Here is a 23,014-nt window from a genome sequence, read left to right as displayed (position 1 = left end):
TAACCCTAAACAAAAATAAATAAATAATAGTCCATTTTGGTTATTAGCAGGCTAATCTTCTCCGCTCTGGTTTTGTCACAACGACGTGTGCTAACAGGGCGAGCAAAAGACGTGATGCAAGACTGCCTGTTATCCGTCTCCGCTGTTTTCTCCTTGTGCTTTAAGCGCATGTGGGTAAGCATCAAACTAGTATTCATATGGTATGCAAGTTTAACGCCACATATCTTGCGCTGCACATTAACTTCATCGTTTTTTCGAGGTACTTCCAGACATCACTTTTTTAACGCAGACGGTTCTGTGTTTGTTGTGCTTTCGCTTTCAGTTGAATAGCATGTCCCTAGAGAGTTGCCGTAGCTGCTGGAAAACAGTTGTTTTTGCTGAAATCTGGCTCGGTGTGTTCTAAAGCTGAAGCCGTGGCCGGACAAGTCACATGTTTATATCCCATTAATTATTTTCCTACCTAGTATATTCAGTTAGGTGAAAAACAAAAAGCACATGGTCACACATGTAACGCTGTATGGGTTCAAGTTATCTTGCCAGGTGCGCGAGTAACAAAATGCTAATCGAATAATGGGGTCAATGGCGAGTACCCGAGTACTCAAATATTCTTACCCATCCCTAGTCAACAAGCAGATGCAAAATGTGCTGGAACTCTTGTCCGTTGATTGATTGACATGACGTGTTTGATCTAGTTGTCTCTTGCTTTGCTCATATTTGTCAAAGTTAATAACCATTGTCAAAGAGTTGCCAAGGGACATGGTCAATCAGAATCAAGTATCTATCACAGACGACTGATGAGTAAGAAAGCCAGGTAATAAAGATAGATGATGTGCGGCGAGCTAGTTGTTATGTGTATTTTGCTAGTATGCATAACCACCCGTTCACCATACATAATCCTGTTTGTTATCCAGCTCCCAACTGAAGACATAAACAAGTTGAAACAACATATTGATTTTAACAATATGAACAAGATGAATTTGAAAATGATTTATTTATTCAGATTAAAAAATAGTACCACTGGTTGGAGACACTTCCAGGGTCACAGATTCTTATCGGCCTCCTTGAGGTCCAAATTAACATTGAACTGAATATTTCAATTTGCTGTCAAGTGAAAACATTAGCCTGCATATTTGTTATACATTACATTAAACTGAACATTTCCATTAAAGGTCACATTAGACAAGGTGAACCGGACTTCTGACAGAATATTTATGGTGACATTTCTGTCCTCGTTCAGCTCTCCTTCTTGTTGGAGCTTTTTATTTGACACACTTTTAAACATAAATGAGGACAATGTCACAACTTTTAACACTGTAGCTATCACTACAGTGTACTGCTTATGGTTTAAGTTTGTGGCAAGCAACTCAGAGATGTAATCAACAGCTCTATTGTCGTTGGAAAGGATTTTGCTTCATATTTCCCTATCAGAGATGGTTGGGGCCTTGCAGCTTGTCATGCTGCTCTCACATCTGTGACAGATAACTATCATTATTTACCAAACCTGTAGACAAACCTGAGACAGAAACTAGTGCTTTTGCCAGAGTGTCAACAGGCAGAGGTGAAATGTGTAGGACTTATTTCTGCAGCTTCATTTGATATGACATGTGTGATCAAGTTGTCCCTGAAGGAGCTTTCGCTGTTGAGTAGTAAACATAGTTGTTGTGAGGGCATGACAAATCAGAAACAAGTATTTGACACAGCCGGGTAATAATCTCAATACAACACATATTTCTTTTAATCCCCTCCATTTCTTCTTTCAGTCAAAATAAGCTAGCAGAATTTCATTTCATTTTAGGTTTAAGTATCAAATTTGGACTCTTCTCATGAAATGGCCTTAATGATATGAGGTTGACCCTAAACCTCAATCAGTTCTAGTTCAGGGAATCCCAAAAGAGAGTCATAGGGAACAACCCTTCCTCCCCCCTCAAGGCTCCTCTGGCGTTTCTGATGAGGAGGAGGCTTAGAGATGTCAAACCTGCAATCTTTGGGCTTGAATTTCATTTGAAGTGGCCCCTGGTGTATAGTCTACAGCCCCCATCTCCTCACCCAAGTCTTCAAACAGCCTGTCACTCAAATGCATGCACAGTCTGAAGTGTTGGCAACACAGATGAATATGGACCAAATGTGTGCATTTTACATCTGTGTGCATCTGTGTACTTCAAATAGCAGTTGTCGTCACCTTAGCAACAAACACATCTACCTCCCTACCTGCCTGCCGCTCTATCTTTGAATTCAGTCGTGGGTTTTTTTTCACACTGGAACAGACAAACAGAGAGATATAAAGAGAGAGAAATGAAGAGAGGTGGTGTGGGTGATGGAGGGGGAGAGATGGAGGATGAAAGGAAAAAAGCTGGGGTCGGGGGACATGGTTTTCAGGTTGATTTGATGGGAACAGGATTCATATTGGTATTTTTTTCCAAATTCTAACCCTTCTTTTTATGTGTTCAGTCAAAATCCACATTTTCCAGAGATTTAGCAGCACCCTCAACAACCCGAGACAAAACCTGGGTACTCCGCCCTTTTCGTTCCCCTCATTTGTCATGCCTTTTCTTTCCCTTTCTTTGTTTCTCTGCTCTGCTCACATCAAAGACACAAGCTGTGCAGCTGAGCCATAGGCATTTGGAGTAAATGCACAGAAAAGCTTCTACATCTGAAAGTGTGTTTGATGGTGTGGTTGACTCAATTTTATGGCTGGTAGTAACTTTTGTGAAGCAGTGTTATTCTGCTGTCTCTGTTAAAAGGGTGAGACAGATGCTGATATGCAGCAGGGGGTCTGTTTTTGACTGTTTGACCCTGTAAAGTGTTTTTTTTTTTTTTAGCTTAATAGCAGCCCAGCTACTTGGTATCAAATGTTTCAGTGACAGTTGGTCATTTCAACCCTTTGGTCTCTCTGTAAAGTTTTGATTGAGCATTCATTACCCCTAGAGGACTTCTTTAACAGACCTTGGCGATTACACACTTGCCACAATAAGTCAGATTTATCAATCCATCCAGGTCTTTGTTTTATGACCAAACCCCTTTAAAAACATGGTAGCCTGTGAAGGAGAAGTTTACAAGAGGATGGAGCCACTGACAAAGTATCTATCAACAATAAACAACCCAGCACTGAGGCTAACGTTATCTATCATGCTACTGTTGACAGTCAAACAGATCAGTTCCTTAACTTCCTTCTGGAGATCAGACTATCCATATTGACAACTTCTCAGAAACATTGCCTCACCCAGACCTGTCACACATTTCACCTGTCCTCTATAATAGAGTATTACTCTTGTTGTAGGCTGTTGTTAGCCTCAGGTCAGATTATGAGATCATTATGTAACATGAGGTACGGTTGTTTTTTTAGTGCACACTTAAATCTTGATGATATCCTGCAGTGAGTGATGCCCCGTTATTTTCATATCTTGTGTGTGCATGTTTGAACCTGGTTTTGAGGTGATCTGGGGTTTCATTGTTAGGCTTGACCTCAAAAACTGGATGAGCAACAACCTCCTCAAACTCAACTGCAATAAATCTGAACTCATTTTCATTTGCCCCAAATCCCTCCTCCCCTCCACCCTGAACTTCTCATTAAGTACCAACAACCACACAGTCACACCCTCCCCAGTATCCCGTAACCTTGGCATCATCCTCGACCTCACCCTCTCCTTCAAACCACACATCAGAAACGTCACCAAAACATCCTTTTTTCACTTCTGCAACATTGCACTGCTCAGATCTTCTCTCTCCTCCTCTGCTGCAGAAACCCTCATCCACGCCTTTTTAACCTCTCGACTTGACGACTGCAACAGCATTCTTTACGGCCTCCCCTCCACTGACCTCAAAAAACTCCAATATGTCCAGAATTCAGCTGCCCGGTTACTCACCCACCCCTGCTCCAGAGCTCACATCACACCCATCCTTCAGCACCTCAACTGGCTCCCCATACAGCACTGAATCCACTTCAAGATCCTGCTCTTCACCTACAAAGCCCTCAATAACCTCACCCCCTCATACCTGACTGACCTACTCAAACGTCACTCCCCATCTCACCACCTCAGATCATTAGATGCCAATCTCCAGTCCCCTATCACCAAGTCCAAGCACTGCACCTTGGGGGACAGAGCCTTTGCCATCGCTGCCCCGGCTCTCTGGAACTCTCTCCCTCCACACATCAGCAACTCTGACTCACTTCAATCATTCAAAAACCACCTCAAGACCTGTTCAAAAAAGGATATACAACACATGAGCTCTACCCCCGCCCCACCTCTGTCCTTGTTCTGTTTTATTTACCTGTTTTATTTTTACTTTTATGTAAAGCTACTTTGAGTATTAAGAAAAGCGCTATATAAATCCTATGAATTATAATATGTCTAGTGTTAGTGCTTGGTGACTTTGGTTGAAATGTGGATTTGTGTAAACTCCTCGGCCAGAACAACAGCCTTCTCCAGGGTCAGACCGGTGCATTTGTTCAAGTTGGTAGCAAAGCTTGAACTGCTTCAATAGGATGAGATTTCTTTTTCAGTTTTCGAAACTGTTGCCTGTTTGCTTCAGGCAGCAGTTCAAATATGAACAGAGGATGGTTTCCTTCCCAGTCTTGTAATTGGAGGTCTGAGCAACAGATAAAGAGGTATAAACACCATGAGCTCTTCCAAACACTCTTTGGAGCAACAATGTCCTGAACTCCTCTAGCCATTTCCAAGAGTCAGCAACTCGTTCAAAAAAGTGTGAATTATGCATCCAACTCCTTCTCTTTAAATGATGGCACAAGTCGGATCAGTTCCGAGCCAAATCAAATTCTTTTGGCATAACCTGCTGACCTGACTCGATACAGAGCTCCCCAAGTTCTAGCTTCTTCAAACAAAAAGCTTGCTCCTTTTCACTTTGCCTGTCTTGAAATGCTGACTGCATTCTCGTCTGCTCATACTTTATCTGCTCTAACTTAAGTTTCATCTCTAGCTGTCCTAGCAGTAGGATCAGTGGCACCCTCTTCATCCTACTCTGATTTAGCCTCAGAATCAGCGAGGATCTGCTTTTCTAGTAAACATGTGACTACAGCCTTTATTATTGCATCTTTTCTGCTCCATGCTAACATAGTGATGCCAAACTGGTGAGCAGTTTGTAACAGGTCAGCCTTTTTACACAAGTTCAATGCATCCCAGGTGGGATTCTCGATAAATGACTCCAAACCGATCTCCATTGTTTGTGAAGTGAACATAATTCATTTAACTCAAAAGCGACCCCCCAAAAAAATCCTGTTAAACAACGAGCCCCCAATTGTTATGTTTTCCCTAAAACTAAACCTTTAGGTTACGGTGTGGGAAACTTACAAAAACTGCACTCAAAAGTAATTAAAAAGAAAAAAAAACCTTCAGTGGTTGTCTGAAAGGTGTTTTAGGAAGTTTGATTCCCCACAGACACCCACTGATTCTATCTAAGTATAGACAAACAAATTAATTTGATTGAAAACAAAAAGGAAATGGGAGTCATTGATCAGGGGTATAGACAATTATTTTCAAATATAGATATTACTCATGCACCCAAACTCAATCTCTCAATCAATGTGTTCTAAGAAAGCCATCTGGAGATGTTGACCTTCTTGTGAGAAAAACCCAACCCTACAAAGAGACACCATCCTCCTTATATTGCCTCTCTCTGAATGCCACCAGCTGAGGGACATCACAGGTACTCGCATTAGCGGCTCATGAGTGAGGCAACCTGAGGACCAGATTTGGATGTCTTTCTAATCAAACAAAAACACTTTAACATTGACTTTAACACACTAGTTCCATAACACTTTAAAGAGGGCAGTATCTTGAAGTTACTCCAAATGTGTGGGGGTGCGGACACATTTTAAGAATGATTTAAACACCATTGAAGTCTGAGCCTGCCTTAGTCTTCTTTGTAGTTGTATGAGCAGATTTTATACTTCATGACCCTTTTTTGCCCCCGTAACTTCATAAAGAGAAACCTGTTCCCTTTTTTCTTTACCCTGCTTGTGATTTAGAGCATTCAAGACCTTTGACCTGTAGAAAGACATCTTCCAGCTTTCCCAAGTCAGTCACCTCCATCATTTCCATTTTTCCCACTCTCTTTCCTCTGAATTATGAAGAACAGTGGTTTGTTTTTTGTGTGGCTAATTACCAGCTGTGGTATAACCTCCATATGTCCATACAGAAGGACAATAAGTGAAAGAGACATCTCCACCACACAGTGGCTTTGTAATCCTGGGAATGTTTTGTGTCTGGGTGTGTTAAATGGCTGTGAGCGTCTCCTTCAATTCACACTGTTTGCCAATGGAGTGACATTTCTGACAATAGATCCCCATTACATCACTGAGCAGACAATAGAAGCACATTAGCTCCCTGCTGGAGCCAGGTTGGTGGCAGCAGCCACCCTGCTGCACTTCTGACCCTGTGCTTTCTGACACACACATACATGCGCACAGACCTGTTGAAGAAGAAAAAGTCAAGACGTCAATACATACACACTCGCATTCACTATGAAAAATACCAATTTCATAAGGTTGACATTTTTCTCTCCTATCTTTGTGTTAACAGTACATGTGTGTTGCTGCCATGGCGACCGTGGCTCCTCCCCTCACATTTCTTCTCCTGCTGCTTCAACTGGCTGACGGCTCATTCCCAGAGGAACCCAGTCCGCTCAGCTACGTCCCCATTGAGGGTATGTTTCTCCCTCCTGCAGTATGTGTGTGTGTGTGTGTGTGTGTGTGTGTGTGTGTGTGTGTGTGTGTGTGTGTGTGTGTGTGTGTGTGTGTGTGTGTGTGTGTGTGTGTGTGTGTGTGTGTGTGTGTGTGACTGTATATAAAGCAGTGATAAATGGCTTCATGGTGGAGGTGGAAATCAGGGGTCAAGGGTCAGGGCCTTGGCGTGGAGTTGCTTTGAAGCTACCCATGCATGCAGATAAATAAAGAGACTTCTCTCTGTCTCAGTGGCAGAATTCATAAATATGAGAAAGATGTAAAGAGAGAAAAAAGGAGAAATGATCGCTATAGGTGTTGAGAGGTGGAGGAAGATGAAAAAGAGGGAGAAAATTGGATCGGATGGGGTGCTACAGATGATGAGAAAGAAGGCTGAAGGGTGGAGGAGAGAAGGGGAGGAGACAGGTGGAGATGGATCACTACGTCCTCTCCCGCTCCCTCCGCTGCAGTCAAGGACGATGAGACGTTTTTCCAATCTGTCTCCTGACGATGAGCGCTCCCTGTGGAGGCTGTTGTCCTCCTCTTTCAAACTTTCTCAGAGTCTGATGCTGCCACTTCCTTGCTCCACCTCATCTGAGCTCTTTCATATGTCTGAAAAATAGGAAGGAGAAGGAGAGAACGATTAACTGATGATGACAACACACAGGTTTTTCTATCAGAAACATGTTCATGTGTGGTGTTACTGGAACACTTAACTTACGATACTTAAACATTAGTGTTACATTGTAGTAACAGCACTTCCCTCTAACTATCATCAATCATTTACTTCATTACAATAACTGCATTAATTAATCTGGTCAATCATAGTTATCAATATTTACTTTAATATGTAGACATGAATTTTGCCTGATTTTAAAACTTAAATTATTTATATTCATGCTGTGCAATAATTAATTGCTTTGATTTTCGACCACACTATATACACTGTACAGGGACGTGCCCAAACTTTTTGACCGGTGTGGCCTAATTGGGGCATGAAGTATGTGTTCACACACATAAGTACTAATGAATAGCATGTATTTATTCCATTTTATGTCCACTAATCACATATTTCTTTCTCTACTTGCATGAATGTGTCAAAAAGATGTTATACTCCTTTATAATCTTGTTAACTTTTAGAAGTAATACAACAGTAGCTACAAAGAAATCATCTAAACTTACTCGTCTAAGGATTCAAAAACAGGTTGGTGTCTAAAGTACTTCAAAAATTGCATGAAAACTCCTGCACACTGTCTAATTATTATTAAACATACAATGAATGGTAATGTTAAGACATTGTGCAGGAGTTTGCTTGCAAGTTTTGATGGACTGATTCCTCTTCTTTTTTTTTTTTTTACAGTTTAAATAAAAGCAAACCTAGATGAGCTACATTTAAATGCAGAGGAAAGCCCATGGATTAGATGGATGAGCCCCGACAGTGCAATTATACTCAACTCAACTTAACTTTATTTATATATATATATATATATATATATAGCAACTTTCATCTATGCAAGCATGCAGCCCAAAATGCTTCACAAAGGAACAAAGACAGAAAACAACTGAAATGGTAAAATAATAAAATACATAATAATAGATAAAATTCTTAAAAATGCAAGTAAAATCAATACATATAATAGAAAAATAAATGAAAAATAAATAAATAAATGTTGTTCAAACAATGATTAGAATATTCAAAGCTTCAGCCGAAAGGGCAACTGGACCTAGTAGAAATTCTTGAAGTTGCCCTTCAGATCAAGTTTTGAATTACCATGACCTGGACGACTGAGAACCTTCACAGAAAACAATGATAATAATAATGCAGTCCAGGACTAAAAATGAATTACTCCCAATTAAGAGCCAGATTAAAAAGGTGAGGCTTAAGTTTACTTTTAAAAACACCCAGGGAAGGGTCTTTCAGCCAAAAGTTGTGTCTGTTGACAGTATTTGTCCTCCAATATGTATCATTTTATAGTGTTTGCGTTTCTTGTGATGAAGTCAATAAAAACTTAAATAACAAAAATTAAAAAAACCACCCAGGGATATGCAATATCAAATTTTATCTTGGTGAAGTCCTGCTTTTTTTAAAGTTATATTTATGGACTTTATTCTGAGACAGTGGATAGAACAGGAAATAGAGAGAGAGGGGAATGACATGTGGTAAAGGGGCCGCTGGTTGGACTCCCCATGGTAATTATCTACAAGGTATAAGTGGAAAACAATGTGAATTGTTACTTTTATTACCATGTATTGTTATAAGCTTATTTTAGTTCTCTTGGTAAATACTTAAGAAAATATATTCATCAGTGTGTCTGTTTGTCTATGTCAGTTGTGCGGAGGTATCCGGTGTTCCTGGGCAGAGCTCATCGTTCCGCTCAGAGACAGGAGCTGCACATCCAGACGGTCCTCCAAGTCAACCGCACGCTCTACATAGGAGCCAGGTAACCAACGGCAACCGCCTCCAACTGTGTGTTTCTGACGCTCACACATTAATATCCTTTTGCTTTCATTTGATGCCACAGCTTCCATCTGCTGTCACTCTGCAGAGGACATTTACAGTTTGTTCCAGTGAGGAGGATGAATTCAATCGTGTTGTTAAATGTCAAGCTGAAGCTGTTGTTCGTTTTACTCTTACATGATACATGGACATAAGAATTGTTTTATAACTGTAGGAGAAACAGTGGCCCCTGAGCTCCTTATGAAAGTGGAATAGTTTTCTTACTTATCTACATGTATGCTTTTATTCAAAATGAAAGTATAAGGCTTATATAATTCCAAATAAATGTGACCTAATAGCATCTAAATCTGCACCCACATGAAGAGAGGCAGACTGTGCTTCGTGACGAAAAGGTTTCTGAACGTACCAAATCAATAACACAAATGAATAAATATAATCCACATCATTTAAATTAAACACTTCACATTTTAAACACAGTTTTTATTTCATGGCTTCAGCCACAACAGATTTCTGTCTCCAAAAACACAAACAGGTGGCCGTCGCACAGAAATGGTTTGTTGATAACAACAACAGCAACATCAACAGGACTTTCATTTAATCATAAATGAGGCCCACTGCCGTTTTTGTGCGCCTCAAATACATTCAATTCAGTTTTTATTTTGCCAAATGAGTATTAACATAAGCTGCTGTAACTCTGTAAGCCCTCATTTACTAAATTACATCTGATGTCTGATAAAAAATCCTAAAACATGATTTTTTATAAATCAGATTCATTCTGCAATGAATTCCCCACACTTGTAATATGTCTGCACTCCAATGTACAAAGCTGAACAAAGAACTAACGAACCCTTCCTAATATTATTTATATCATGTTGATTGCCGATGCTATCATTAGATTCTTATTAATATATTGTCATTGATTTGTTGTCATTTCTGTAGAGATGATTTGTACAGAGTGGAGCTGGATAACATGGCAGGTGAAGAGATGTTCTACAGCAAGGTAAGACTCTTTCTCTCTTTTACTCACGGAACCAATTCTGTCCTAATAGCTGATAATGCTCACATACACACTTCCTAAACAGGTGGGCTGCTTCATTGTTATTTGTTTTTGCAGAAACGGACGTGGGAATCCAATAAGAACGATATTCGAGTGTGCCGAATGAAGGGCAAACATGAGGTACAGGGCCCATAATGACACCCTGACTTTGAGATCCACTCTCCCATGCATCGACACAATCTACACTATCACACGCATGGACAGGCACAACAGCTGTTAGAAAAACCTTATTTCCTGTGGGTGCACCTGCATGTGGTATTTACACAAATTTGATCTTGTTGATACAGAATCAGCACATCGCTTAATCACGCCAGAGCAGTGAAACGTTACCTAGCTCGTAATTTGTGCGTGAAGCTTGAAAGCCATTTTTCTGCACACCTGTATTCTGCCAGTTTTTTTGGAACACTGTGGGGAAGACAAAAAAGTGGAGCAATCATCTTACTAGAAAAGGTGATAGTTACCAGTGTCATGAGGTATTTAGAGAAAGTGATCAAGTATACAAAAGGCAAGGCAGCTTTATTTGTATAGCACATTTCATACACGAGGGCAACTCAATGTGCTTTACATTAAAACATTAAAAGCATTGGTAACATTCAGACAAGCATCAAAGAGCACAATTAAAATTACAAATATAATAAAACAGAAAAGAAAAGGAAAATTAGAATATATTAAAATTTACATTGAAATTTGCATTTAAAGTGAGTTGAAATAATCTAAGATAGGAAGGCAATGGCAAATAAAAAAGTCTTAGTATTTGATTTAAAAGAGGTGGGAGTTGGAGCGGACCTACAGCTTTCAGGGAGTGTGTTCCAGATATGTGGTGCATAATGATTAAACCCTGCTTCACCATGTTTCGTTCTGACTCTCAGGACTGAAAGCAGACCAGTACCTGATGACCTCAGAGGTCGAGGTGGTTCATAAAGTAGCAGCAGATCAGCAATGTATTTTCAGCCTAAACCATTCAGTATCTTATAAACCATCAGCAGGATTTTAAAGTCTATTCTCTGACAAACAGGAAGCCAGTGTAGAGATCTAAGAACTGGAGTGATGTGATCTACTTTTTGGTCCTTGTTAGGACTCAAGCAGCAGCATTCTGTAAGAGCTGCAGTCATCTGATGGACTTTTTAGGGAGTCCTGTAAAGACACCGTTACAGTAGTCTAGTCTGCTAAAGATGAATGCATGGACCAGTTTTCTGCATCCTGCTGAGACATAAGTCCTTTAATCCTTGATATATTCTTAAGGTGATAGTAGGCTGACTTTGTAATTGTCTTAATGTGGCTGCTGAAATTAAGGTCTGAGTCTATGATTAAACCAAGGTTTGTGGCTTAGTTTGAACATTTCATCGTTGCAGATTGAAGCTGAGCAGTAACCTTTAACCTTTCTTCCTTGGCTCCAAAAACAATCATTTCAGTTTTTTCTTTGTTTAACTGAAGAAAGTTCTGCCTCGTCCAGTCATTGATTTTTTCAATGTATTTACTCAGTGTTTGTATGGGACTATAATCCCCTTATGGTGATGTGAATGTGTGTGTCATCTGCATAGCTATGGTATTTTATTTTGTTGTTTCTTATTATCTAACCTAAGGGGGAAAAGATTTCTTGGAGTAGTATTGATGTACCTTGAAATATAATTATCCTTCACAAAGCAGACATTTTACTCTCACGCCATACTCACAGCTTTGTTATACATTGAAAATAATATACAGTAAAAGTAGATAGTCTGTGTAGTATTCTATTAAAAGTGTTTCTCTATGCAGTATCTTTTCAGTTGCTGTTCATTAGAGAAGTGGGGAAATGAAAGTTAATGGTCAGATTTTCTAAGTATTCTGGAGTCCCAACCTGGAACACACAGTTCAATAATAGCGTCTGAGGTTCATGACCTGTGCTTGATGTTAGAAAAAGATGGCCGCCATTTTAAGTTGGTGAGCTTCCACCTGCAAAATTAAATTTCAGTGGAGCTTATAGCAAAAGAAAAAGAGGGAAGGGGAAACAGTATTGAGCAAACTGAGCAGAAAGAGTGACACAGCCTCAGGAAGAAAACAGTACTTGAAATCATCTGAGAATAAGAGTCATAAGTTGATATGGGAGGCGTGTGGGTGGGGGAAAACTGAGGAAAAGACACAGCAAGACAGTGCAGCCTTCAGGTAGCAGGGAAGGCAAGACAGTTCAACAAAAGGAACAAATGTGATGTTTCAGGATAGACAGGTGAAAGGAAAAAAAACATGTGCGAGCAAAAAAAGTAATTAAAGCTGTGATAAAAGAGCAACAAAGGTAGGAGGAAAGAGACTGGCCTGAGGTGGAGAGATGTCGAGGGCATGAGATGGTAAAGACAAACAGAAGAAGACAAAAGACAGAAGAAGAAAACTGCTGGTCTAAGCCTAACGTAATCATCAGTGCTTTGCCTCACAGTCCCACAGCATCTATAGGGAAGTGTTCAGCTATACCAAATCCTTTAATGTTGTTACAAAGAAAAGTCCTTTTCCACAGTGAACATTTAGAAATGCCAAAGGTAGAGCTCAAAACAGTATAGTTGCTGGCTTTGTTTCTATACGTTTTGTAACAAAGTGACATATCCTGATCAAGCGGCAACCTCCGGTCTCAAACTATGAAGCCCATGCGGAAGTGTTACAAACTGCAATACATCGAGAATCTGCTTGAGGCTGGCTGCGGAAAGACCGGAAACCACATAGACACCAATTCAAAAAAGACGATCTTTGCAGCATTAATAAACATGTTGACAGCCTAGTTCAAAAAACGTCTTGGCTCTACATAGCTAATCTCTCTTTAGGCACACACTGTACGGGGGGGTGAATTTTTTTCTAACGCGACAGTTCAGAAAATATTAAGATTGCAGTTTTTCCCCAAATAAGGACATGACTGACTTGACTCCCGGACGGGAACACATAGCTGTTGGCTAGGAGGCTCAAACTCTGCCTCTTTACGTCACACTCTGCCTGGTTGAGTTCTGCATTTCCAATATGGCTGCCGCCGTCGATTGGCTTCAACAGATGGGTGACGTCACGGATACCACGTCCATATTTTATACAGTCTATGATCCTGGTGAACTGATCAAAAACACCTGAATGCATCCTTCACCATCTTTCAATGTTAAGAAAGTCACACTGACCTTAGCCCCTGAAGAACAGTTGTTCCTCCTCAGGTTTACTCAAGAGCAGGCAATTATTTTTTTCCATTTTTGCAGCGTCATGTAATTAGACACCAGTGTACAAGTACAATCACAAAGAAAGCATTGAGCTGACCAGTGTCACGTTTCCCATGAAGTGGTGGGTTGCAGCTTTAAATTACAACTTAATCAGCAGCCACTAGTCTGAAGACAGCTCTAAAGCCCTTGTACTGTTGTTGGAGTAGATTAAGTTTGGTTGAGGGTGTTATTTCCTTTAAGGATTGTTATAAGCTGTGTTTGTCATACCTCACACTGGGAGACTTCTTGCTCTGACTGGTAGTTTTAGGCTTAGCTTTGCTTCATAACTGTCTCTTTGAAGTTGTCTTGTACTGTGTGATTATCCTCTTCCGCTAAAATCCTTTCTTTTGTATTTTTTTTTTTCCAACAGGGAGAGTGCCGTAATTTCATCAAGGTTCTTCTCAGCCATCATGGTGGTCTGTTTGTGTGTGGAACAAACGCTTTCAACCCACTGTGTGCCAACTACACTGTTAGTACCCTTCTTTCTGTCATCTTGTCTTTCTCTGTAAATCTGCCAGTTTGTTAGTCTCAATAATTGTTTCCTGTTGCAGAGAGACACTCTTGAATTGGTGGGAGAGCCTGTAAGTGGGATGGCCCGGTGCCCATATGATCCACGACATGCCAACGTGGCTTTATTTGCAGGTAAACCGATGTGTTTGCATCTTAAGAAGAAGAATTCAGGCTATCTAGCACATATCAGACTTAGTTTCCATCTCTGGACATTGAAACATCTGCGCCCTTGTGTTTACCTTTGCAAATGATTTATTGTCAGACCTCTCGCCACATTGCTTGTTTGGTTTTAATCTTCCTGACCTTGTGCTATCTCCTCATCTGTATCTTTCCCTTCTCCCTAATCTCCTCCGTTCCTCTCTCTCTGCGCTCCCCTCAGATGGAAGTCTCTTTACGGGCACTGTGACTGACTTCCTGGCCATCGATGCAGTGATCTATCGCAGCCTCGGCGACAGCCCCGCCCTCCGCACGGTCAAACACGACTCCAAATGGTTCAGAGGTACTTATCAAAGCAGATGCATAAATAACCCACCAGAGCATTATACCTTCAATGGACAACATGGAGGCAAATAACAGAAACCCTCACATTTATCTGTAGTTTTTCACTGAAAGAAAATTAAAGGCTGTGGTTGTCTGTTCGTGATTGCTGGGGGACAATTATTCAGGAGAAACAACTGTGATTAGGTCTGTATTCAATGGATTCATTATGAGTGGAACATGCTCACAAAGACTGATGTATTGAGGTTAGTCCCACTCTGCAGCTCTCAGGGTTTCAACGAGTCTCTGATTCAAAAAATGAACCTGTTTTTTTCCATGGAGAAGAAAACAAGCAGTGTTTAGGTCAAAGCTGGAACACTGCAGGATGAATAAATGATACATAATGTGGATCCTTTTGTCCATGATGATAAATTAAACAATCCATGAATACTTCATGAGCACGGCTGGTGGACAGCAGCACTTTATGTTGATATGACTGTTAATACTGCGCTGTGTCGGGAACTTTAGAGGGTTACGTTTGGCCCCAGGCATCACATCTTCACTGTTTAGTATGTGTGTGAGAGTATGTGAATGTGTCTGACAGTGTTTTCCTCGTTCAACTTTTACAGAGCCTTATTTTGTGAGCTCTATGGAGTGGGGGCCTCATATTTATTTCTTCTTCAGAGAGATGGCCATGGAGTTTCATCATCTAGAGAAGGTACTCTCGCTCTATCTGTTTGTTTATTTCTTTTTATGAGCAGGATGCCCCTTTTACAATGCATTTCCTGTTTCCAAAGTATATATTCAAATATACAAATTACAAGCATAGGTAGAATTGGGTTATAATGTTAAAGACTTATTATTTTAATGAGCACACCCTGATGTAGTTGTCAATTAACCCCCCTGTTAAGTTCCGGGTCAGATTGACCCATTTCAAAATTTAAAAATCTAAAATGAATTGTTAAAAGTATTTTTTCGGTATAAAACTTCTTCTGCTTGGCTTAATTAGCGTAATCAATATATAAGATAAAATGGTTAATTTCACATATTTGCGACCCCCCTTGCGTGTTCATATTACACAGATACTGTTTCGTGGGTCAATTTGACCCGGCAGTCAAAGTGGACCCTAAAAGGATTCAGAAGTGTCCAATAATAATTGTTTCTTTATAACTGTATGACATATTTCACTCCACCTTCTCTGTTCCCGTTGGCAAACTCCATCCACATTAAGTGGACACTCAGCAGGGGAGGGGCAAAACATATTAAGATTCTTTGCAAGGGAGTCCTACCAACAGTTTTCTTTTTAAAGTTTTAACATGAATATTCATGAAAAACAACTGAGTTATCCTCATTGAACCATGATCTGTGAGAGTTAAAGAACACCATTGCACTAAATATTGTTTTAAATGGTTAGTAATGGAGTTAATAATGAGATTAAAACAATGTTTATTGGGATTTTTTGGGGGTTCTGACACTTTTGGATAACTAAATATGACCCGGGTCAAATTGACCCAGGAACATTATTGCTGTTCCTGAGAAACAAACATAGCAGGAGGGTTAAAATGTAACCTTTATGACAAAGATAACAGTGGTGATCACATATAAAAACATCAGACACATATGAAATGGAAAAAAAACCCCATGAAAATTAAAAATGTCCTTTATTTCTTTTTGATCCTTCTTTCTTCCTTTTTCTTCCATAGTCCCTACTTTTAACTGAATCTTGCTTCTTTATTCCAGGTGATGGTGTCCCGCGTGGCTCGTGTGTGTAAGGCAGACCTGGGTGGCTCTCAGCGTGTCCTGGAAAAACAGTGGACCACATTCCTGAAGGCACGGCTCAACTGCTCCGTCCCAGGAGATTCACACTTTTACTTCAACCTCTTACACGCCACCTCTGGAATTATCCACATGCAGGGACGGGATGTCATCCTGGGTCTCTTCTCAACACCCCCAAACAGGTACTGGTACGCACAAAGCTTGCACACAAAGACACACAAACAGGACTTTTCTCAGAAATGTTTTCCTCTTTTTCTGTGGCAGCATCCCTGGCTCTGCAGTGTGTGTGTTTGACATGCAGCAGCTCGCTCACGTGTTCGAGGGTCGGTTTAAAGAGCAGAAATCTCCTGAGTCTATTTGGACTCCTGTGCCGGATGAAGCAGTGCCCAAACCAAGGTATTGTTGTGGCATTATTATGCAAAAGAGATATAGGAGAACTTTGGCAGAATACTGCAGTGCTGCTGTCCTGAGCATCTGTCTCATATACAGTCTGCTTTCTCCTCCTCTATAAGCTTCAACTGTCCATCACACTGCATTTTCACCACTATTCAGCAAATATTCTATAACAGCCTCCAGCAGCTTCTCCCTCCTCCTCTATTTTTTGCTGTGTATTTATTATCCTCCCTTTCTTGTTTTTTATCTTCCTGTCTCCGCCTGCAGACCAGGAGGATGTGCAGTGCAGGGATCCAGATTTAGCTCCTCTACCACACTGCCAGATGAGGTGCTGAACTTTGTGAAGACCCACCCGCTGATGGATGAGACTGTTCCACTGCTGGGGCACAGACCCTGGGTGGTCAAGACTATGGGACGGTACACATATGGACTCAGTTGTTCTTTTATAGCCCCAATTCATAACTTTTTATGGCATAAAAAAGAGAAGCATAGCCTGCCGGTAGGATTATATATTGTTTTTTCATGGGGTTTAACTCTGTCTCATGTAAATACCTGTCTATAGGTACCAGCTGACATCCATGGTGGTGGACACAGAGGCAGGTCCACATAAGAACCGTACAGTCCTCTTCCTGGGCTCGACCAGAGGAACCATCCTCAAGTTTCTGATGATTCCCAGTGGAGATTCAGTCTCCCACAGCAGTGTGTTTCTGGAGGAGGTAGAAGGATTCAATCCAGAGAAGTGAGTAGGAGTGAAGCCACATTTCTGCTTGATCTCCAATAAATTATCTATTTCAGCGTGTTGCTTCAGGTAGATCAGGTCTCTTGTTATCAGCCTTCATTTCAGATTTGGAGGGCAGCAGTGAGTTGTAACAAAGAACTGTCTTCAGTTATACTTATATACTTCATTATAATTTCACTGAAGCAAAGCTCATCATACAAGATGGCAGCCTATTGCGGCGGCTGCCATCATGTGTTTCTCTCACATTCAATAATTCCACGTATAGTATGTCCTCATCAACACCTCTACCACCCTGTAGTTAGATTTTATATATGTTTTCAAATGATATTTTAAATTCTAATCTTTAAGAAAGATTATATGTTTGTATTTCTACATTCTTGAGTTAGGATTAAATCACTGCTTTTATTTTTCCTGTGTTACATTTTGGCTTAGCTGTGAGACAGCAATATTCCAGTTGAGACAACTTAAGTACATCAGACCATCTGTCTTAGAGTAAAATTATTCTTATTTAATCATTTCATCACATTCATATTTACAGATTTATAATTAAAAGTTTGATTTTGGTGTTGCACCTAAGGATCATTGTTTGATCATTGTTTACTAAACCCATATTATAACAGTTCACAAAAGTTGTCAGAAATGATAGAAATTTGCATTTCAATTTTAGAAAGCTCAAATTAATTGTCATGATCATTTTTTATGGATTCTTAACCCCAAAGATGTTCAGACAGAGAGGTATTTGGTGTTTTTGCTTGAAAAATGCACAGCTGACTTGTTAAGTGATCAAATCAGTATTTATGTTCAATAATGAAATAAAACTAGATTGCAAAAAGCAGCTAACTGAGTTTATTTGTGTAATTTAGAGTCAAAATGTCTCATTACACTTGATATAAGCCACATTGACCTGACAAGCTCAGACATAAGTCCTTTCTGAATATCTTACTTGCAGAAAATAAAGACTTAATTAGCTGTAATTAATAAAAATGGCTGCCAATGCAGCAAGCACAATTCTCATGGTAAGTGTCCTAAAACAAGATGTAATACTCATTTTAATAAACTTATCAAGTAAATTTGAGTTGCTGCATTGGCAGCCATTTTTACTCATTAAAGTCAATTAAGTCTTCAATATGTCTAAATAACGGGGCGCTGGTAGCCTAGCGGTCTAAGCACCCCACATACAGAGGCCTCAGTCCTCGTCGCAGGGGTCGCTGGGGTCGCAGGGGTCGCTGGCTCGATTCCCGGCCGGTCGACCATTTCCTACATGTCTGCCCCCACTCTCTACTCCCCACATTTCCTGTCTCTCTTCAGCTGTCCTATACAATAAAGGCAAAAAGGCCAAAAATGTAACTTAAAAAAAAAAAAAGTCTAAATAAGACATATATCTGAACTTGTCAGGTCAGTGTGGTGCATATTAAGTGTAATGGGATATTTTGTCCGGTATTGAGACAAATACTCAAGGTAAACAATGAGTTTTTGAACAATGTATCGTTTGTTGTTGAATTGACCATAATGTCAAACAGCTTTTTGAAGCACCTGAACACCTTTGCAGCTCAGATTTACTTTTTACTTTTGAACCTCTGACCAAAAAAAACATGGCAAAAGAAAAAAATAGATCTTGTCTTCAACTCTGGCTGCTAGTACAAAAGAGTACAGCTGTGATCTATGTGTCTGTGCTGGTCTCAATAAAAGTGATGTTGTGACCATTTATATTGAGGTTAGGTAACAGGGTCTGTCTGTCTTGAAATAACAACAGATGAGGCCTTAGAACCCTTCACAGATTGATTTGAGGCCAAACAGAGTACACTGACCTCCGTCTGCCTCCTGTCCTTACATCTGTCTCTATGTTGCAGGTGCGGTGAGGACTCTCCTCAAGCCCGTCAGCTCTTGTCTCTGTCGTTGGACCGGTCAAGTCACACTTTACTGCTGGCCTTTCCCTCATGTCTGGTCCGTGTGCCCACATCTCGCTGCCACCTGCACTCACGCTGCATGAAGTAAGAAACACACAGCCACTTTTTTTTGTCTCAGTGTGTTCTTCCTGTCCCTCGATGTTTCTTAACTGATAACTGGGTCAGTTTGAATGTAGCAGTGGCCGTAAGCCAAGGTACTGTTCACTGGCCAACTTTCTTTTTTCCTCGTGCTCTCAGTCCAGATTTACACACTTATCCCGCTGAAATATGTTGAGATTCTGATGTTGTTTCAGTCACCAAGGGAGAGCGTTGTCAAATTACAGCTAGCTTGTTTGGGGCACATTTTAATTATGGAAACATTTTCCCTTGGATATAGCATTTAGCTTGACAAAAGAGGCCTCGAGATCATCTTGATCTAAGTTTGTTTTTAATAAAATAGATGATTTATTATGAATACCAAAAGGCATTTGTTTATTACTGCACATGTGGGAAAGATGTTTCAATATTATGACCCTAAATCCCACAGCTGCTATAAATCACAATCAGATGCTGGATGCTGAAAACAACCATCAACTGAATACAGTACATGTGACTGCTGTTTGTTAAGATGCACTACTATTCAAAACAAATCACAATTTTATCTCAAAAGTCAATTAGGACACAAAGTAGTTATCATTTTTAGAGTTATAATGGCCCACTACACTTAACCAGAAGAGCTACCACATGCACCAGTAAGCTAGCTAACTCCTATATTCAGAGTTCACCACAAGGATGTTAGCTAGCTTAAACAACCAGTGAGTAACCTAACGTGACCCCTGTATTCAGAGTCATACCGCCGGTTCACAGGTTTTTACAAGATTGTACTTCTCTAAGTTTCCCAGGGAGAGTTTTACTGCTAAAAGCGACAAAATGGCTGCTGTAAGAAAAGAATTAGGTCATTTTCTCAACTTTTTCTTTTCCTACGTGTGTGTGTAGGAGTTGTTTAGCCTCCAGGGACCCGTACTGTGGCTGGACCAGAGGCAGCACCTGCTCCTTCCTGAGACCAGGCACACGGTGAGGACAGTACACACACACACACACACACACACACTAATGCACGCACGCACAAACGCACGCACGCACGCACGCACGCACGCAGGCACACACACACACACACACACACACACACACACTCACAAACACACCTGCCTTCCCCATAACGGTGTCCTTCCTCTGCAGGCTTGATGTCTGTAAACCCTGAATAATTTGCTGTGTGGAGAGAGTTTTATTGAGCAAAACCTTCCTGTGTGTTGTATTTGGAATGCTTGTCCATCACATTAGGGGCGGCTGTGTCTCAGTGGTGGAGTCAATGGTATGTCAATCAGAAGGTTGGCAGTTTGATCCCACTTCCCACAGTCACATGCCAAAGTGTCCTTGGGCAAGGCACTGAACCCCTAGTTTCTACTGTGGCATAACTAGTAACCTGTGAATGCTTGTGAATGTAGCACCTTACATAGCATCCTCTGCCATAAGAGAATGAATGTGATGTCAATGGGTAAATGTGAAATGTACTGTTAAAGTGCTTTTAAGTGGTCAAAAGACTAGAAAAGTGCCATATAAGTACAGTCCACTAGGTATTTCTATGCATTTCAATCCCCTAAAGGAGGTGCATTACTTTAAAATTGGAAGTCACAGTGGTTATAGATGTGTAGATGAATTCCTCTCAACTCCAGGCAAATCTTTTACTGTTATTTCTTTCACAAATCCCCAATTCCTTATAGAAAAGTTTAACAACATTTCACAGGACAAAAAAAGGAACAAGGGGACAGCGAATTTGACCCTTGTTGTTTGGATTAAAATCAAATTCTAGGCTAATAAAATACATGAGAATGTGATTCATAAATAAGTAAACAAACACAAGCACACTCCAGCTTATACAGTATTGTGTTACTTTAAATAGACCATTATAACTTGAAAAACTCAGCAACGCTGGTTTCAAGGCTGATATTTGTCAGTGTTAAATATTCTTCTTGTATCTGGGCAGCATACTAAATCAAAACCAACTGAGCTGTCTCCTTTTTGTCAAATTAATGTGTTTGCTGCTCTCATTGTTACAAAACGTTATTTTGGCCCTTCTTCACTGAAACATTTAATGTTCATCCAAAGGAAAATAATCGGATGATTCAAGTAACATCCCTCCGTCTTTCTGTGTTATATAATTGTTTTTGTTATGAAGTTTGAAAAAAGGAGAAACTCATTTATATATTTCCCATGCAAGCCAATATTAACTTATATTAATATTATGTAAGCCATTGGGTGTTTAGTATTTGATGATTAAGTGTACCAAATGCATATACATTAATCACTGAATAGCAATATAAATGGAAGAGAAGCTGTCATTATCCTTCATTCATGTATACTCCAGTTAACAGTATGCAGCAGTGATATCAGTGATGTTACAGGCAGCATGTCTATCAGCAGTGGTGGCTGTTGGTCATTATGGCGTGGTGAGTGGGCAAACAAATTAATAGATAACGCTGCTGCTAAATCAGCATTACATGTTGAGAGTATCAAGTTACAGCATGACACCACAAGACATAGGCGTTTCTAGACCATTTTTGGGGGCATTTAATCCCAGCACCCCTAAAATTTGAGATTTTTTTTTTTTTACTGTATGTCCCTTTTAACAAGCTAGAAAAGTTTCAAAACCATACAGTACTTGGTTGAAACCAAACTTAATAATTTAACAACAAAAATACAGCAGCTCCAACAGCACCAAGATCAGGAAGACCAGGTAAGAAAACAAACAGAGAATAGTGGTACGCAAAACTTATCAAATTATGTAATACAGACAAGAAGGAAAAAGGCAGAAAAAATCATTGAAAAGTAAATTTCTATTAATGTGTTTAAATGTTGTGCATTGCATTTCAAATGAAAGTCCAAAAATAACTCCAATGTCAATGTCTGGTATATTTGGTACTCACTATAGGGGGCTGGTTTACTCCAGAAACATACATACTTTTTATGTATATGTTGAGGAGCTGCTGTATCAAAATGAGATGTCTATCCCCAGAGATTAGGGTTACCATATGTTTCTTTTATGATTCCAATCCAGCATTTAAATAACCTTTATCAGATTTGATGCTTTAGTCACAGACTTTCCCAACAAGTGTTATACTTTTCTTTCACAAATGTGGGAATGAAATTGCATTAAAATGTACAAAACTGTGAAATGTAACTTGCCCAGCCAGGCAGCTCTCTGGGTGCTCAGCACCCCTAAGCATCCAATCCTAGAATTGCCCCTGCTACAAGATATAAGATAAGATAAGATATACTTTATTTGATCCCCCATTGGGGGAAATTATTTGTTACAGCAGCTTACAACACCACGTATAGATAGAGGCTGATACCAGACAACTGTCTCTACCTGTCTTTCCCTCCCCTTCATGAGTTTGCCTGTTTTTCTTTACCAGCTTATTGTGTCTCTATGTGGTAACCGTAAATAGACTTGTACTTATATAGCGCTTTTCTGGTCTTTCTGACAACTCATCAGCATAGCTAATCTCATTCATACACATTCACACACTGCAGACCGTGTCACTGGGAATAATTTAAGGTTCAGTGTCTTGCCCAAGGATACTTTGGCAGGTGACTGCAGGAGCTGGGATAGAACCGCCAACCATCCCATTGAGAGACGGACGACTCTACTACTGAGACAAAGCCGCCCTTGTAGCAACAGGGTGACCCTCATCAAGTTGACACACGATGTTAACTTTGCCCCGCATAGATAGCTTGCTGTTTTTATTCGAATGTGAGCTGTGCTGCATTCATGCTTTCTAATT

General features: G+C 40.2%; 1 protein-coding gene across 1 annotated transcript in view; it reads left to right on the top strand.

The window, feature by feature from the left end:
• The window catches only part of LOC117826152 (semaphorin-6B-like), a 44,213-nt gene that overhangs the window by 13,909 nt on the left and 7,290 nt on the right, over positions 1–23,014 (top strand). Inside the window, exons 2-15 of the mRNA XM_034702023.1 lie at positions 6,537–6,660; positions 9,006–9,117; positions 10,074–10,134; positions 10,249–10,311; positions 13,762–13,860; positions 13,943–14,033; positions 14,281–14,400; positions 15,008–15,096; positions 16,119–16,336; positions 16,419–16,550; positions 16,815–16,964; positions 17,110–17,286; positions 19,137–19,277; positions 20,169–20,246. Of these exons, the coding sequence (XP_034557914.1) occupies positions 6,540–6,660; positions 9,006–9,117; positions 10,074–10,134; positions 10,249–10,311; positions 13,762–13,860; positions 13,943–14,033; positions 14,281–14,400; positions 15,008–15,096; positions 16,119–16,336; positions 16,419–16,550; positions 16,815–16,964; positions 17,110–17,286; positions 19,137–19,277; positions 20,169–20,246 (1,652 nt within the window). The 5' untranslated portion in view covers positions 6,537–6,539. The remainder of the gene's footprint in view (positions 1–6,536; positions 6,661–9,005; positions 9,118–10,073; positions 10,135–10,248; positions 10,312–13,761; positions 13,861–13,942; positions 14,034–14,280; positions 14,401–15,007; positions 15,097–16,118; positions 16,337–16,418; positions 16,551–16,814; positions 16,965–17,109; positions 17,287–19,136; positions 19,278–20,168; positions 20,247–23,014) is intronic.

This window comes from Notolabrus celidotus, chromosome 15 (assembly GCF_009762535.1).
Source record: "Notolabrus celidotus isolate fNotCel1 chromosome 15, fNotCel1.pri, whole genome shotgun sequence".
In the NCBI taxonomy this organism is placed as follows: Eukaryota; Metazoa; Chordata; class Actinopteri; order Labriformes; family Labridae; genus Notolabrus; species Notolabrus celidotus.
Note: the sequence above shows the minus strand (reverse complement) of the source record. Positions and strands in the feature narration are given on the sequence as shown.